This window comes from Castor canadensis, chromosome 12, assembly GCF_047511655.1.
Source record: "Castor canadensis chromosome 12, mCasCan1.hap1v2, whole genome shotgun sequence".
Lineage (NCBI taxonomy): Eukaryota > Metazoa > Chordata > Mammalia > Rodentia > Castoridae > Castor > Castor canadensis.
The window spans coordinates 114,813,297-114,828,176 of NC_133397.1; the positions used below are offsets into that span (position 1 = coordinate 114,813,297).

The 14,880-nt window shown below is 45.2% G+C and overlaps 1 protein-coding gene across 6 annotated transcripts in view; it reads right to left on the bottom strand.

The window, feature by feature from the left end:
- The window catches only part of Elapor1 (endosome-lysosome associated apoptosis and autophagy regulator 1), a 73,956-nt gene that overhangs the window by 38,479 nt on the left and 20,597 nt on the right, over positions 1-14,880 (bottom strand). For 3 of the 6 annotated variants that reach the window (XM_020163061.2, XM_074050840.1, XM_074050839.1), the window contains exon 2: positions 1,567-1,687. In XM_020163061.2, the coding sequence (XP_020018650.2) occupies positions 1,567-1,687 (121 nt within the window). Of the gene's footprint in view, positions 1-1,566; positions 1,688-7,758; positions 7,870-8,526; positions 8,681-9,271; positions 9,444-14,880 lie in introns of those variants that run through there. The other 3 variants (XM_074050841.1, XM_074050842.1, XM_074050838.1) reach the window with 3 other exon arrangements.

A 14,880-nucleotide genomic window follows, 5' to 3' on the forward strand; every position in this document is an offset into this window, starting at 1 on the left:
TCTTTGGCCTTGATCTACCCCCCACCCCCGAGTCTCTGACTTTTTCTCTCCCTTTCTGGTTCTACTACCATCATGTTAGTTGAGATTCTTGGACCCAATAACCACTGCAATACCTTCCTAACTAACTAGTCCCCAATTTCTTATTTTGGCTTATTCTGTGGCCAAACACGGATTTGTATTATTATTCTTTTTATTAAAACAATAACCAGACACTCCCTTTTTGTTGTAGCATTAAGTGCTTAGCCTGACATTGGAAGTTTTTTTATAAATTCCCCTGGACTGACTTTCTGGCCTGGCCTCCTACAACATGTCTTTCTCTACTCCAATCCTATCTGTCACCTTATCTGTGTGGCCTCCACCCCAGACCCCATGCTGTTCCATGAACGTGAAGCTGTCCTTCCACTTCCAAACTTTTACACTCAGGTGATCCTCTAGCTGTTCCTCATCACTAAGTGCTCAGAATTCCTGTTCTGTGTCACACTGGATTGTCATATCACATCCATCTGCCACCCACTAGGCTCTGGGCTCCCCCAGGGACTGCTGGCTCAGGGACTGGCACCAACATCACAGAAGCTCCACAAGCAATGAATGGAGGGATACATGTCTACTCTCCCCTCTGTGCTGCAAGCCCCTGGATGCAGGGACCGTGCCTCACTCATCTTGGTGGCTCACACAGCGTGGGCTCCTTATAGTGCTTACAAACAACTGGTGGAGTGGCTCAGGCAGTAAAAGCAACTGCCTAGCAAGGGTGAGGTCTTGAGTTCAAACCCCAGTGCTGCCAAAAACAAAGTGCTTACAAACAGTAGGAGCTAACACATAGTAGGAGGTAAATGACATCAGCAGAGTCAACCGAAGGCAGCTCGATTATTTCCGTTAATTGTACCTCAGCTCTGTTCAGATTTCAGCAATATCCATTCACTAATTTAACAAGCATTTATACACTCACCCACTTGAACCAGACTCTGGGCTAAGCTGATTCTTGGATCAATACACCCTCTAACTCTTTTCCAGCTCTTGGACTAATTCCTTATTCTAGCCCCTGGTGTTTAGAGGAAATAGTGGCCAAGTGTAGAAAATTTGCAACTACAGAGTCACAGAGGCAGGACGGGAGCTATGGCTATGCCTTTCTGACTGCATAGTGAGATCCCCCCCAAGTGATGCACAGTGCGTTTTAAAGGCTTGTCTCTGCAGACAGTCATCTCTGGCTGCCTTTTCAACAACAAAAGCAAATTTCAATGTTGCCTAATGACTGCTTATGGCTGGTGAGCAACATTGAAGAGAAGAAACACACAGATGAAAAAGAAAATAAATACATATGTATGTACCTGTGTATATGGCATTTAAACTTAAAGAAAAAATAAAAGCAAGTTCAGGTTCCCAGTGTGCATCCATGAAATGTCATTTCTGCACCATATTTCAAAAGAGTTGGGGAGGGCGACTACTGGGGGAAAGAAGACGTTCTAAGCAGCTGCGCCACCAGGAAGAGCCTGGCTTAGATGGTAGGAGGCCTGGGGTAGAGGCTGCATCTGAGTGGCAGGGAGGCCCTGGAGCAGGAAGGCTGCTTACAGCACTCGGTGCCCTTGACTGGGTCGGGGAGGCTGGTGCACAGGCCTGGGCTGTGTGGCACGGCGACCCTCCACCTGGAACCCGTGCTGTCACACGCGGTGTACTCGTAGTGGTACTCCGACTGCAGGGGAGAGAAGAATAGACAGAAAAGTACATTAGCTTGATCAAACATTGACAGTGTCCTGTCCAGCACGAGGGCTACTGACCCCATCACGGTAATGGCAAAGGGGACCCCTGGCAGGGAGCAAAGTATCATGGTGCCCCAGTGATTATAAAGCACATAGGAGAACTACCATAATTTGTGTCATTTTCTTTCCATCCAGCCATGGTCTAGTCCCCTAGAAATCCATTCTTTGAGTGTGACTCTCTTTGCTATTGCGCATAAATAATGTCCCAATAGGACAGAAGAATAAAGTAACTAACGAGGCTACAAACAGAGATTTTCTTGTCCCAAACTGTAGAATTTATTTGTATTCTAAATGGAAAGACTGGTCCATGAAAAATTGACAAGAGATTGTCACCCAGGCTGTATTTTCAGTTCCCCTCCCTCCCTTCTGCTCAGAAAGACTACGAATTCCCTCTGGCATTATGAAAATGTCATACTGAGCCCAGGCAGGAGATACACTGTCATCGTGTGCGCCTGCTCGTGTTTAACTTCCCTGTGCAAGTGGGAACTCACTGTTTAGTTGGTTTACCTGAAGTAGAATAAATTGAATAACAACATAACAGCCAAATCAAGCATTAAATAAAACAACAAAAAAGCAGTACTTGGGAGAAAGAAAACACAGTTGCTCTTAAACATTTCTTACTCTTTCAAATCTTGTAATAAACAACAGACCACAGAACTGATTTGTGCCCTGACTAGTGTTTTATGATCTGCACTAGACTAGACTAGACCTGTCTTCATACCCACACCGTACCCATAAGAAAACAGTGACTGTCCCCCTTCCACCCACATGAAAGCATGATTGGATAGCATGCATAACCTCCAGGATCTGAGACCAAAAGTGAGATGGTTTCAAGTTTGCTAGTGTTTCCTGCCAGGATCACCAGGAGAAAGCTTTGCCTTTTGTAAGAGGAAACCTAGGGCATCTCATCTACTCTAAGGTAGATCTTACACATTTAAATCTGTGAAATCCAAAGTATATCTTATAATTAATAAGGTGAGGAAGCATTTTAACTGATAAAGCTTTTTCTTTCTTTGGGGTACATAAAAATGTTGTGTTTTAGCTAGGGACCGAGGGCTCGCACCTGTAATCCTAGCTACTTGGGAGACTGAGATTGGCAGGATTGTAGTTCAAGGCCAGTCCAGGAAAATAGATTGTGAGACACCTCCATCTTCAAAATAACCAGAGCAAAATGCACTGGAGGTGTGGCTAAAGTGATCGAGTGCCTGCTTTGTAAGTGTTAAGCCCTGAATTCAAACCCCAATCCCACCAGAAAGCAAGACAAAACAAAACAAAAAAACTTTGTCTTTTAGAAAAATGGCATCACAGATTTGTTGAGATATGGTGAACGTGTTGTCTCCTGTTCTGTGTATGCAGAAACGTAGGCTGAGAACAACTGAAGACTCCATTTTTATTCTTCTATCTTATAAATATTTACCAAACACATATTCTACACCTAGAACTCGGAGGTCCAAGTTGTGCCCAGTGTGGCTCAGGACAAGTTGACCTGGAACTTCCACCTGGAGGGAGGAGATGTGGAGGGAGGGGGACTTGGAGGAACTGGGGCATAACTTTTGGCCAGAATCTTTGGCTTGGATTTAGATGTCAGTGTGACCAAGGAAAGAAAGAATGTCAAGATGGGAATTCTTTGTGCCCTTGGCCTGCCATCTCTCTGGGTCTATTTTTCCTCAATTACCATTTTTTCCCCTCATTTTCAGAGGGCTTGGCTGATAAATAGGGCAACTAAGCATACATTGATTTCAGCTCTAAAAATGATTTTTTTTTTGGCAGTATGGAAATTTGAACTCAGGCCTTTACACTTGGGAAGCAGGCACTCTACCACTTGAGTCGTGCCACCAGCCCTTTCTGCATTGGTTATTTTTCAGATAAGGTCTTGCTTTGATTCCCTGGCCGGCCTGGACCACCACCCTCCTATCAGTGCTTCCCCACACAGGCACCACCACGCCTAGCCATTGGGTGAGATGCGGTCTCACAAACTTTTTGCCTGTGCTGACCTCAATGGTCATCCTCCCGATCTCTACTTCCCAAGTAGCTAGGATTACAGGCTTGAGTCACTGCACTGGTCTAAATATAATACTTTCAAAAAGCATCTTGCTGCAAGAACGAGGAATTTGCTGTAGTAAAGTAAATGGAGAATTGGTAAGAGGCAGAAAGCATTCACCATCCCACCTGTGTACATAATTCCCCAGCCATGAGGACGGTGCTTTCAGAGTACCCAAGCCCCATCTCACTTGAACATCATGACCCCCTAGCAAGCAAGCAGAACAAAGGCTGTTTCCTTCATTGTACAGATAAGAATTCGGACTCTTGATGAGGCAACTGTACCATTCAAAACCTTGTCCACAATCACACAGCTTCTAAGTCACTGAGCTAGATCTCAGGCCTTCCCACCAGGGATCCTGCTCCAGTTTCACAGGTTTGATCAAACACAAACTCACACTAGTCCAAATTTAACAGCCAAACCTAAAAATCCAATATGACACTATTGGTTATCTGCCTGAGAATTACTGTTAAAACATCTAGTCTGCTCAAGCAGATAATTTTAGTTCTCTCTAACTGTATTTGGTCTTTTGAAGGCAGGTGGGCCAAGTCTGCTTCCTTTTCATTGGCTTTCATTTGGTGTTTCCTGGGTGTCACTCTGGTGGGAGGTTGCTGGGAAGGTGGTAGTTCCGAGCCTTAGAAAATTTCTCTTTCCATATGTGTTAATTTTCTCGTATCACCTGGGGATATTCACACCATCCAAGGCTGCTGGCTCTGTGGCAGCTGTTTCAATCCAAGCTATGTTTTGAGATTGTACCATTCAAGGCAGATGCTTAGAGAGAGTTCAGTAAGTTGGAGAATCACTGGCAGCTTCCTCAGTTATACTCAGGGTTCTGTGAACAAATCAATTCTCTGATGATCAATTCCCTCAGTTTACCCAGTGATCTGCCTGTGAAAGTGTACCATCTGCATACTACACAGATTCACATGGACACACACACACACACACACACACACAGATATTCAGTAGAGCCAGCACACAGGTCCTTCCTTGGCACCATGCATGGTTCTATGACACAGGACCCACTCTCAGGGTCAGGTAGTTTTTGCTACCTGATGATCACAGAAGTGATGGGAGGATTCAGAAATGAGGGGCGAGAACCTTTAATTAATCCATCCCTTAGCATCGCCAGCTGTGTAATATACTCCTAGGCACCCCAGAAGGGAGAGGGAAAAGTAACAAGGCTGAAATCTGCTTCGCCTCATTTTGAAGGAGATGTTTGTGTTGCTAACACTGATCTTTCAGCCTTAGGACAATTCCACACAATATTTTTAGTCCTTGCTGTCTAGGTATTGAGTGGATATTTTCCCAGCAGGCCTCCCGCTAAAGTGGCACCCAGGAGACACCAAATGAACACCAGTGAAAAAGAACAGACTTAGGCCATAAACCTTCAAAAGGCCAAATACAGTTAGAGTGAACGGAAATTCTCTGCTCGAGCAGATTAGATGCTTTAACAGCAATTCCCAAGCCTCAAACTCTTCTGGTTGCTGGCAGAAAACCAGTAGTGTCAGGAAGATACCTGAATGGAAATCCATCATTCTTTCCCTTCTTCCCTTCTTTCAAAATAACATCTTGTGCCTGAGTTTGGTGGCTCACACCTGTAATCCTAGTTACTCAGGAGTCAGAGATCAGGAGGACTGCAGTTCGAAGCCAGCCCAGATAAATAGTTCCTGAGACCCTATCTCAAAAAAAAATCCATCACAAAAAAAAAAAAAAAAAAAAGGGCTGGTGGAGTGGCTCAAGATGTAGGCCCTGAGTTCAAACCCTAGTACCACAAAAGAAATAAATAATAATAACATCTTGCTGGATGCTGGTGGTTCACGCCTATAATCATAGCTACTTAGCGGGCTGAGATAGGGAGGATCACAGTTTGAGGCCAGTCTGGGGAAAATGATTCTCAAAACCTCATCTTCAAAATAACCAGAGGAAAAAATGGACTGGAGGTTTGGCTCGAGGTAGAGTGCCTACTTTGCAAGCACAAAGCAATGAGTTCAACCCTAGTCCCACCCCACCACCCCCAAAAAATCTTAAGTTTTTTTAAATGATTATCAAAGGAACAGTTTAGAGACTAGAGATTAATGGTAATCTATAGGAAGGTAATTGGTTGCCATCCACTGTGGACGACAGATAAGGCTTAAGCTGATAAATTAGTGATCAAGAAATATGGTCCACAACACAGATGGTGGAAGAGTCACAGGGACTGGTGAGTTCGAAGTAATGGTTCCATCCCATTGCCAGTACAGGATGTTCCACTTCTCTAAGCTACAGTGGCCTCATGGGAAAATGGGGATATACCTATATCTGCCTCCCAGGCACCTACTGTATACACTTGCACAGGCTACTTACAAGGTTTCCTAGTTTAGGACACGAGTCAAGGTTTTGGTGGGCTTTAGTGTGAGGCTGTATCTGCCCACAGAGGACAGTGTTTTCCCCATGTGCTCTAGAGCAGCTTGAGATGACAGAGGCTAAACTGGGGGCTGTGGCTCAAGAGTAGACTGCCTGCCTAGCTACTAAGAAGCCCTGAGTTCAATTCTCATTACTGAAAAAAAAAAAAAAAAGATGACTCAAGCACTTCATACAGCAGGCTTTTTAATATTTAGAAAAATCCTACAAGGTTAAGTGCTATTATTTTACCTTTTGCAGTGCTGGAGATTAAAACCCAGAGCCTCAAGCATGCTAGGAAAGTGGTCTACCATGAGCTGTGCCCCTAGCCCCTTATTTTACAATTTTACAGATGAGAAAATTGAGGCCATGAGAGGTGAGGTCAGTTGCTCAAGCTAGGAGATTGCCAAGCCAGGATTGGACACAGGCTGCCAGTGTTTGAGACCAGAGCATGATGGCTCCTGTCACACTCACAAGTGTGTCTAGGACTTAGCACTGGCTCTCAAGTTGCTGGGAACGTTGCAATGAAAGCCAAGTGTATAAAAAATTGCGAACAATAGGGCTGGGTATGGTGGTAAAAGCTCATAATCCCATTTAGTTGGTGAGATCAGTAGGATTGTGGTTCCAGACCAGCCCAGGCAAAACTGTTAGCAAGACTCCATCTCAACCAATACGCCTGTTGTAGTGATGCACATCTGTAACCTCAGCTACTTGGAAGGCATAGGTAAGAGGATCAAGGTCTGGTGCCAGTCTCAAGCAAAAACTCAAAACCCCATCTGAAAAGTAACTAAAACAAAAAGGGCTGGAGGCATGGCTCAAGTGGTAGAGGCCTGCCTAGCAAGCACAAGGCCCTGAGTTTAAACCCCAGTACCACTAAAAACCCAAACAACAACAACAAAAAAGAGTATGAGTTTCAGACTCTTAGACAGGAAGGGAAAATTATAAAAAGTTTAAAAAAAAAAAGCAAAACAGCTATCCTAACTCTTTAAAAAGTTTTTTTATGGTAAATTTCAAATGTACACGCATACATTTTTTTTTTTTGAGCCAGGTCTCACTATGTAACCTAGGCTGATCTTGAACTCCCCATCCTCCTGCCTCTGCCTTCCAAGTACCAGCATTACAAGCATGCACCACCATACTCTGCTTTTCAATTATATATTTAAAAAAAACAAAATTGTATAATGAGCCCCATGTACCCACTTCCCAGCTTTAGTACTTACCGATTTTTATGTGTAAAGTTAACACTGCAGAATACAAAGTCTCTATTTATGCCACTTTCATCTGATACTCCACATTGACTATTTTTACTGTACAATATTAGCACATTTATGTCAAGTCTTGATTTCTACCTTCTTATATAGTTGAAAAAATCTAGAAAGACTATTTTCCTCCATAATCCCTCTCCCTTTTTGGCTAACAAAACTATATTTACCATTTCCTGCCATTTTTGCCTCATCTAGTCCACCTAACTCCCCATTAATTTCCACTTGCTCTTCCCACTTAAGATGGTTATCATATGCAGGGTTTTTTGTTGTTGTTGTTGTTGTTTGCGGTACTGGGGCTTGAACTTGGGGCCTTCACCTTGAGCCACTCCACCAGCCCTATTTTTGTGAAGGGTTTTTCGAGATAGGGTCTCATTGAACTTCTTTGCCCAGGTTGACTTCAAACGGCAATTCTCCTGATCGCTGTCTCCTGAGTAGCAAGGAATGCAGCCGTGAGCCACTGGTGCCCAGCTGTTATTTTTCTTACTAGGTAAAATTTATATACATTACAAGGCACAAATTTGATGGGAGGATACACTTAAGCAAAGCAGCTAGGCAGAGACTGCTGGAGGAACTCTGACTCTTCTGCTCTGGATGAATTTAGAGCCAGGCACGGGTGGCCCTCCTAAGTCTTCAGATCCTGGAGCCACACCTGCACAGCCACATCCCCTGAAGGAAGCAGATCAGGGTGACTTGGGTTGGTCTTGGCTGGAACAGGGCCCGGATAAGAACAGGTTCTTAAGTAAACCTGAGGTTTTGTCTAGACCCAAGTGTAACTAAAGCCCTGGGGCCTGGCAGGGGGCCACTTCCCGCTGCCCCCACCCCACTCCCCACTCCCAGGCTCATCTCCCTTCTCCTTCCGTTGTTTCTGAAAAGCAGGTCCTTCTGGGACCATGTCAAGATGGGCAAATGTTACTTAGCTGGAAAGAGCAGGATTATAGGTAGTTTCTAGTTGCTTCTTTGCTTAGAAAACACATGAGGCCCTTAATTTGACATCTTCAAAAGTCCCCCTCCCCCTCCTTTTCCTCCACCCCCCTTCTCCTCCCCCGCAGCCAGTCAGGAGAACACAGAAAATGCAGAGAAATACCAGAATTTGACACATCGGGCTCCCACATGAGGCTTTCAAACTTAGCCCTAGCTGGTGATTTCTTGAACTTCTGTTCTTTATTCTTTTTTTCAATGGGTGCATGGTCTGGTTGAGGCTCTGGGGCACAGTAACCTCACCTCCCTGGCCCATTGGGAAGGGTGGGAGGAGGAGGAGGACCTTTCCGATTGGTCCCTAGCAGGCCAGACTGGAGCCTGGAGAGCTCAGCCACTTCTCTCCACCTCCCTCCCTCTCCCCCCACCACCTCCCCCTCCTGGGCTCAGCGCTGTGCCTCCTGGGTCCTAGGGTACACCACTCCAGCCTCCTGTTGCCTACATCTGTTTGATCCTCAAGACAGCCTGGGGATCATGTGAAAGACACACATCCCTCTGATTTTCTCTACATCACCTTCCCTTCTTCCCTCTTTCAAAACTTACTCGTAGGCCGTGCGGTAGCTCATGCCTGTAATCTTATCTATTTGGGAGCCTGAGATCTGGAAGATTGTGGTTCGAGGCCAGACCAGCCAAATAGTTCCTGAGACCACATCTCCAAACTAACCAGAGCAAAGTGGGCTGGAGGTGTGGCTCAAGCAGGAGAGCACCTGCTTTGCAATTGGGAAGCCCTGAGTTACAACCTCTGCCCACAGAACAAACAACCAACCTCACTTTTCTATGCCTCAAGACTATATTATGTATCCCATTTGGAAGGAAATCCAATAAACAAATTTCCCACAAGGCAAAGTCCTTACCTAGGATCCACCAACCACTTTCCACATACAGCAGGATGCAGAATTTTAGGTGTGCATATTTTTCTGGGCGGCAGGTCCACAGTTTTTTTGTTTTTTGTTTTTTGTTTTATTAAATCCTATAAGGGGTCTATTATCCCCTTCTTCCTTACACAGGAAGAAAAACCAAAACATCAAAACCTGCCCTAATGGGTTAGTAGTCGTCAAGTAGCTTAATATTTTACAAAACCACAGCTGTTCACTTTTTAACAGGATAGCTGAATTACTTTAACCCTGTGACTTCCAAATAACATTCCAGACATCAGGGATTCAGAAGGTCAGCCCCATCAACAGGGAGTGGAGAGCTGTCCTTTAATGGGGTCGTATTTTTTTTTTTTAATCTCTTTTACATGCTTCTGCTTCTGAGTTAAAATATTACTTGAACCAAAAGATTCACATACCAAAAAGTTTAGGATGCCAGTCTGTATGTGAAAGGATGATTTGCTGACGGGGGAATGTGCAGGCACTGAGGGAGGCTCACAGGGTCAAGGAAGCCATTTGGTTCTTCTGGACCACCCCACGCAGCCAGCGAGATGTTTCCTCCACTTGCAAGTAAGACCTTCTGTCCCCCAGCAGACACCAGACCCAGGCAGCCTGGTCCCAGCTGGCTGGCCTCCTACCATGCTTGGTTGCCTAGCAACACGATGCCAGGAGCACTGGGGCGGCCAACTTAAGCAGCCTGAGGGACCCTGGCTCTATATTGCCCTTTCTCTCAGCACTGCTCTATTTGTCTCTGGGGTTCCAGTTTCCACTTTGACCCAAACCCAGCAGAGGTGGCTCCCACTCGCTTCTTTGACTCACCACACAAAAGCAGGTCCTAGGGCTCTGGACTAGGCTGAACCTGTCCCTACCGTCCAACCTGCCTGTAGCTGAAGCTGCCTGTCCAGTTTGGGCAGAACCTTGGTCTGGAGGCTACTGGGAGACACTGACCAGTCTCTCAAGGTGACAGTAAGCACCTATGAGCACCCACGTGCTCAGCCAGCTCTATGCTGCTGCTTCTGCACTCACAGCCCCTGAAGTCCTGCTGACATTACTCCCGCTGCCTCAACCTTCCCCCCCCCGCCCCCCTATTTACAAACACAATCGGCTCCCCTCTCACCCGCTGAACTGTTGATTCCTCCCTGAGTTTTTTTCCACAGCACCTACCACTTTCATGCCCACTTTTTAACTTAGCTATTCACTGCCCTGTCCCCGTTCCAGATCAGATGCAAGCTCCATAGAACATGGACTTTTGTTTTTTGTTCATGGATGCAGACTGAATGCCCAGAATACAGCCTGACATAGTATCTGTGCATAGGCGTTTGTTGAATGACTGAATGGTGGAAGAGGGTATGACCCTAGAGCAGTTCCAGAGCTGTGCAGGGGGCTGGGATTATGGCCAAAAAGTCTGGACTCTGCTCTTGCCCGGTCACCCAACACTGCATGAGCATGGGCCTGTCATTAAACCTCCTGTCTATAAACTGGGAATGTGACACCCTAATAAGATAATTAAACAGCACCCCACTCAAGTGAGCAAGATCAGTCTCTCAGGATGATTAGGACATCCTGTTCAGGAAAGTACTTTATAAACTGGTTTAGGCAGTCCTGGTATTTGAACTCAGGGCCTCCCACTTGCTATGCAAGCACTCTACCACTTGAGCCACAACTCCAGCTGTAAACTGGTATTTAAAAAAAAAAAAAAGAAGCCAGGTGCAGTGGCCCAGGTCTGTAATCCTATTGAAGATCAGTCCCAGCAAAAGTGAGTGCGCTCCTATCTCAAGAACAAACTGGGCGGCATGACGGTGCCTGCCTGTGGTCCCAGCTACCCAGGAGGCACAGACAGGAGGATCAAGGTCCAAGGCCAGCCTAGGAAAAAGCAGGAGACTCTATCTGAAAAACAAGTAAAGCAAGTCGGGTGCTGGTTGCTCACACCTGTAATCCTAGCTACTCAGAGGCAGAGATCAGGAAGATCACAGTTCAAAGCCAGCCTGAGCAAATAGTTTGAGAGGCCCTACCTCAAAAATACTCAACACAAAGAAGGGCTGGTGGAGTGGCTCAAGTGGGAAGAGTGCCTACCTAGCAAGCATGAGGCTCTGAGTTCAAACCCCAGTGCTGGCAGTAAATAAAGAAAGCAAAAAGGACCAGAAGGCTTGGCTCAAGTGGTAGAGTGCCAGCCAACAAGTGAACCGTCCTGCTTAAACTTGAGTACTGTCAAAACCAAAAAAACAAACAAACAAACAAAAAAAGCCAGCTACTGCTATGACTAAGAGGTTTTGGGGGCAGGTGTCTCTCCTCTTTCTGGATGAAAGAACAGGACCAAGAGAAAGAAGCCCTGTTAACATTCTTGGCCTAATGGCAATGAAAGAATGAGTATAATAATGATTTTAAAATAAAATATATATTATGCATATTATATAGACATTTATTATAGATAGATAGATACATGATAGAGAGACAGATGACAGATAAATGATAGATGACGGATGGATAGATAGATGGATGGATAGATAGATAGAGATGGATAGATGGATAGATAGATGGACGGATGGGTAGCAAGACCCTCCTAGGCCTCCCGTGACATTTGGGCCTGCCCTTGGCTCACCCACTGTTTAATCCCAGTCTTCTCATCCATATGGAACAACATCTGTCCTTTCCCCTTTTTCTCCCCAGCAACTGCCCGAAGCTAATCTCTCCATGATGAAGGCTGGTGCTGGCATTTCTGACACTCACTAACTGTGGGCCAGGTGCAAAGGTTTTTTCAGTATTGGTTGTGAATATCCATACGATTGAAAAGGCTTTGTCGCCAAGAAACGAAATGTCCCTTTAGAAATGCCAGCCCCTTTCTGATAGGTGGAGAATGGACATGCATCTGTTTGCAAGGCAGGGCTCTATGAGATTATGTTTCAGAGATGTGCCTCTCTTGCCTTTTAATGAGATCGAAATGTCCCCTTAAATTGTTTTCACCTGAGCTTTTAATAATACAAGTCAGAACAAGGCCAGGCAGGGCCTGGCCTGTGCAAACCTCTCCAAGGACATCCGATGTCTGGGTGGAGAACCTGAACCTGGAGGACAGACTTGGACCTCAAAGAACCAAGAAAGCAGACAGGGCTTCTGTAACTCCACTGGAACACACAGATCTGAGCAGCCACACCAGCACAATCTCCCAGAATGCTGTTTCTCAAACTGGTGTCCCCACACCTCTGAGTTCCCATATGTGTTCTGAAGAGTCCTAAAGTCCTCTAAACTTAGTTGTTAAATAAAATCAACTTTGCCAGGTGCTGATGGCTTACTCCTATAACCCTAGCTACTCAGGAGGTAGAGATCAAGAGGATCTCGACTCAAGGCGAGCCCCAGCAAAAAGTCCAAGACACTCCATCTCAACCAACTGGCTGCACATCTGTCATTCCAGTATGTGGAGAAGCACAAATAGGAGGACTGTGGTCCCAGCCAGCCCAGGCAGAAAGTAAGATCCTATCTCAAAAAACTAGTGCAAAAAGGCTGGCAGAGTGGGCTTAAGAGGTAAAGCATCTGACTAGCATGTAGAAAGCCCTGAGTTCAAACTCCAATATGGCTTCTCCCCAAAAGAATACTAAGCTTTAATTTTTTAGAGCAAGTTTAGGGTCACTGCAAAATTGGACAGAAGGTACAGAGATTTCCCACGTACCCCCTGCCCTCACACGGAGCCTCCCCATCCCCAATCATCAACCTCCCTCACTAGAGTGACGTAATAGGCAACGAACCTATGTTGCTGTGTCATTACCATGTAGGATCCATTGTTTACCTGAGAGTCACTGTTGGTTCTGGGTATTCTGTGGCTTTTGGAAAATGGACAATGACATGTGTCCTTCATTGTAGTAAAGACAGGAGTTTCACCGTCCTGAAAATCCTCTGTATTTGCCTACTCATAACTCCCTCCCCACCTACTTCAGGCAACCATTGATCGTTTTTACGGTTTCCATAGTCTTATCTTTCTCAGATGGCCACAGAGTTGGAACCATACAGTCTTTTCAGATTGACTGCCTTCACCGTATGATATGCATTCAAGTTCCTATCACATCTTCTCATGGCTGGATAGCTCATCTCGGAATCATTTTAAGATTCTGCTCTCATCTGATGTTATACTTAAAAATTCATTAGGACATATATGAGTTAATCTTTTTTTTTTTTTGGCAGTACTGGGGCTTGAACTCAGAGCCTCACTCTTGCAAGGCAGGCACTCTACAACTTGAACCACTCTGCCAGCCCATCATTCTCAGGTTCCAGTGGCTGCTTTTGCACTTGTGCTGGCCTGCTGCTTCACCCAGGATGGCTGCAAATTCTTTTATATACTTCTCTTAGAAAAGTGGAGTTGCCCAGGCTCAGTGGCTCAAGTCTGTAATCCTAGCTACAAGGGAGGCAGAGATTAGGAGGATCATGGTTCAAGCCATCTTGGGAAAAAAGTTCGCAAGACCCTGTCTCAACCAATGACTAGGTGCAATGGCACAGACCCGTCATCCCAGCTACATGGAGAAGCACAAACAGGAGGATTGTAGTCCAGGCCAGCCTGGTCATCTCAAAAATAACCAGTGCATAAAGGGCTGGTGGGAGAGGCTCAAGTGGTAAAACACCTGCTGAGTTCAATCCTCAGTACCACAGAGAGAAGAAGAGGAGGAAGGGAAGGGGGAGGAGGAGAAAAAAGAAAAGTCAGGTCTTTTTCTATACCCCTGGCCTTGAATCTGGAAGGGCTGGTGACTACTTAGGTCAACAAGCAAAATACAGAAGTGATACTATGTGACATCCAAGGTTAGGTCAGAAAGAGCCATGCAGCGTCCACAATGAGATGGATAGATATGAATTTTAACACTTGTTATATCTAGATTGGGACCCTTCTCTTTTTTTTGTGAGACTGTCTCACTATATAGCCCTGCTGGCCTCAAACTTCCAATCCTCCTGTGTCAGCCTTCAGAATGCTGGGATTACAGGTGTACACCACAATGCCCATCTGCATCTGCCCTAAAGTGTGAGTTCCAAATCCTTATCTCTAAGTGCATATGGGGGTACTCCTCAGAACCTCAGACCCAACATTTAAAATACAGTTCTCAGGCTGGGGGTGTGGCTCAGTGGATATTGCTTGTCTTGCATGTATGAGGTCCTGGGTTATAATGTGGCTTAGTAATAATAATGATAGATAATATAGATAACAGATAATAAATATATTCTTTTATTATTATTATTATGTGCATACAATGCTCTGGTCATTTCTTCCCCATTCCCCCCGCCCCCTCCTTTCCCCCCTCTCTCTTACCCCCCACCCCCTCGCTACCCGGCAGAAACTATTTTGCCCTTATCTCTAATTTTGTTGAAGAGAGATTATAAGCAATAATAGGAAGGACCAAGGGTTATAGATAATAAATATATCAACTGCTTTCACCATATCTAACTGAATGGTAATATCCACTTAGCAAAGGCTATATTGGTTCTCTGGAATTTTTTTTTTTTTGGTGGTGGTACTGGGGTTTGAACTCAAGTCCTCATGCTTGATAAGCAGGAGGTCTTTTGGCTTGAGCCACTCCTCCAGCTGAATTTTTTTTAAATAATATTTTCATTAATTTTAT